This window comes from Phaseolus vulgaris, chromosome 4, assembly GCF_051622355.1.
Source record: "Phaseolus vulgaris cultivar YP4 chromosome 4, ASM5162235v1, whole genome shotgun sequence".
NCBI lineage: Eukaryota > Viridiplantae > Streptophyta > Magnoliopsida > Fabales > Fabaceae > Phaseolus > Phaseolus vulgaris.
In genome coordinates, this window is record NC_143501.1 from 23,747,575 (window position 1) to 23,750,694 (window position 3,120).

At 51.9% G+C, this 3,120-nt stretch overlaps 1 protein-coding gene across 1 annotated transcript; it reads right to left on the minus strand.

Moving 5' to 3' along the window:
- Positions 1 to 714: 714 nt before the first annotated feature.
- Positions 715 to 1,680, minus strand: LOC137838464 (uncharacterized). Its single transcript, XM_068647708.1, has one exon. It carries the CDS (start codon positions 1,678 to 1,680, stop codon positions 715 to 717), a length of 966 nt encoding a protein of 321 aa, XP_068503809.1.
- Positions 1,681 to 3,120: the final 1,440 nt, after the last annotated feature.

The window sequence follows — 3,120 nt, forward strand, 5'->3', positions numbered from 1 at the left end:
TGCATAACACTGATGGGTTGGCCAGGTACTCATTCCGCTTGAGGAATGCCTATTCACACTCTCTAGTCCATATGAACCTATTGTTCCTCCTCAGACACTAGAAATAGGGGTGACCTTTATCCCCTCTAGCTGATACAAATCTGGACAGAGCGGTCATCCGCCCTGTCTACTGTTGCACCTCCTTTACTGAGACCAGACTCCTCATTGCGAGGATTGTGGCGCACTTCTCAAGGTTCACTTCTATCCCACGCTCAATGAGTAGGAAGCCTAAGAACTTGCCCGCTTCCACCTCGAACACACACTTCTTAGGGTTTAGCTTCAGTCTATATTTACCTATTGTCGTAAATAGCTCTTCTAAATCAGCGATGTGTTGATCCTTTACCTGCGAGGTCACCACCATATCATCCACATATGCTTGTACATTTCGCCCTATCATGGGCGCGAGGACCCTGTCCATCAGCCTATGGTAGGTGGCACCTGCATTCTTCAGCCCAAAGGGCATCATCGTGTAACAACAGCAAGACAACTCTGTCATGAAAGTTGTCTTGCACTCGTCCCTGGGATGCATCTTTATCTCGTTCTACCCCGAAAAGGCATCCAGAAAACTGAGCAACCTGCAACTCGATGCGCTGTCTACCAAAGTATCAATGCTTGGCAGTGGTAGGAGTCCTTCGAGCAGGCCTTGTTGAGCAATCTGAAGTCTACGCACATCCTTCACTTCCCGTTGGCCTTCTTTACCAGCACCACATTTTCCAGCCACTCTTGGTATTGAATCTCCCTGATGTGGTCGGCGTTCAGCAACTTCCGCGTTTCTTCTTTGATGACCTGCCGCTTTTCCTCATTGAACTTTCTCCTCCTCTGGCGAACAGGTCGGACCTGAGGGTCCATTGTAAGACGATGGCATAGGAAGTCGGGGTCTATGCCAGGCATGTCCGAGGCGGACCACGCGAAGGCATCCAGGTACTGTGTTATGACTTCGGCAATCTGGTCTTGCGTCCCTTGGCCTAGAGACTTGCCAAGCTTAAACATTCTGCCACCGATCTCCCTCTCCAGAACATCTTTGGCCGGTTCGGGTCGTCTCTCCCGGGCAACCTCTGCGCGGGTGACCCCTTCTTCACTTGGGGGCTGGGTGGTAACAGTGAACACTCTTCTCTTTGTTTTGAGGTTGTTCTCGTAACACCTCTTAGCCTCCTTCTTGTCTGATCTGATGGTGATCAGTGTCTCCTCTAAGGAAGGCAATTTCATCTTTATGTGCCTTGTCGATGTTATCGCTCCCAGCCTGTTCAAGGTAGGTCTGCCCAACAATATGTTGTATGCTGAGGGAGCATTACCAACAAGGTACCTGATGTTTTTTGTGCGGGAAGCAATGTCATTCGTGAAGGTGATCCTCAGCTCTATGTGTTTGCGCACTTCTACTTGGTCTCTAGCGAATCCATACAAGTAGCCGGTGTAAGGCCTCAACTGGTCTAGAGACAATTGCAATTTGTTGAAGGTCGACCAGAACGTGACATCAGCCGAGCTTCCCTGCTCCACTAGGACGCGGTGCACCTTCCTTCCCATTGTTACTACCGAGACCACCACTGGGTCATTGTCGTGGGGGACGACATCCCGGAGGTCGGCCTTGGTGAAGATGAGGTCGATGTCAGGAGCCTGGTCTACCTCTTGCATCTCTACCGTCATCACCTCTCGTGCATATTTCTTCCGCTGAGAAGCGGTGCATCATCCTCCAGAGAAACCCCCTGAAATGGTGTGAATTTCACCATGAACGGGAATCTCGTGCCCCTGATCACCCCCTAAGGCTGCCAACACCTGAACCCCTTGCGGCTCCCGCAAATAGTCTTTCAGGAAGTCGTTCTTCACCAGTTCGTCCAACTGGTGTCCTAGTGATAAGCAGTTACGTATGGGGTGGTCATATGCTTGGTGGAACTCACATCAAGCGTTCTTGATGGGCCCCAATCTCTTGTCAGTTTTCGGGGGCATCTTCAGTCTCTCCGCTATGTTGGGAATAGCGATCAGCTCCTTCAACTCTACCAGGAAGTTGTGCCTGGGGGGCGCATCTTCCCTCTCGCGCGCCCTAGTTTGGGGCTCCCTGTCCTCGTAGCGTTGGTGTTTCTCTGAGGCTTTCTTCTCTATCGTCGCCTCATGTACTCTCATGGGCTAAGGTCGACTTGGCTCTTATGGCCAGACGGGGGCAATGCTTTCATGCTTCTCGGTGACGATATGGGCTACTGCTCGACGCCTGATCTCACAAAAGGTTTTGGGGCGACACTTGATGAGGTATTCACTGAAGGGTTTTGACAAGATTCCCTTCCTGAAAGTGTGCACCATCATATCCTCGTCCTTGGTGTGCAGCCTCACCACCTGTGCCCCGAATCGGTTGAGGAAGTCCTTCAAGGATTCTCCCTGGTACTGCGTCACGTCGAAAAGATCGTAAGAGACTGGCAGGGGAGCCCGATTGACGATGTATTGCTCCCTGAACAACGTAGAAAATTGCGCAAACGATGTTACATGTCCATCAGGGAGGCTGACAAACCAGTCTAGCGTTGTGCCTATCAGCGTGCTCATGAACAACTTGCAATGCACGCCGTTAGAGCCTCCAGACAACATCATATGGGTGTGGAAGTCCATGAGATGAGCCTTCAGGTCCTCTACACCTATAAAGGCGGCTTTAGGACCTACGAAAGTGGCTGGTAACATGGCATCCATGATCGCCTGCGAGAATGGCATAAGGAGGGCCTTGGGTGGTGTAGGTGGGGCTCGCTCGTGCAACACGCGTTCCCCTGCCGACTGCAAATTCCTGCGCAGTTCCTCGTTGGTCTTGCGCAGCTCTTCGTTCCTTGCTTGCGACGCGGCTAGGTCAATCTGGATGCGCTCCTGATCCATTCTGAACGCTGCCACCGTCTCCTAAAGGGCACACATCGTCTCCATGATTTGCTGCATGGTGATGTTTTCCCCTCCGATCGGTGCGACGGACCCTTGCCTTGTTCCTCATATTGCCGGATCTCTTCTCTACACTTGTGACTGGGACCTAGTTTTAACGGGTCCCACGGTGAGCGCCAAATGTCCTTGCCGGTTGACTCTAACGACGATTTCACGCCCGCCTGTCTCTTCCTAGGTTCG

Coding starts and splice junctions, on each gene's coding strand:
- LOC137838464 (XM_068647708.1), bottom strand. CDS start 1,680: ATGACGGTAGAGATGCAAGAGGTAGACCAGGCTCCTGACATCGACCTC.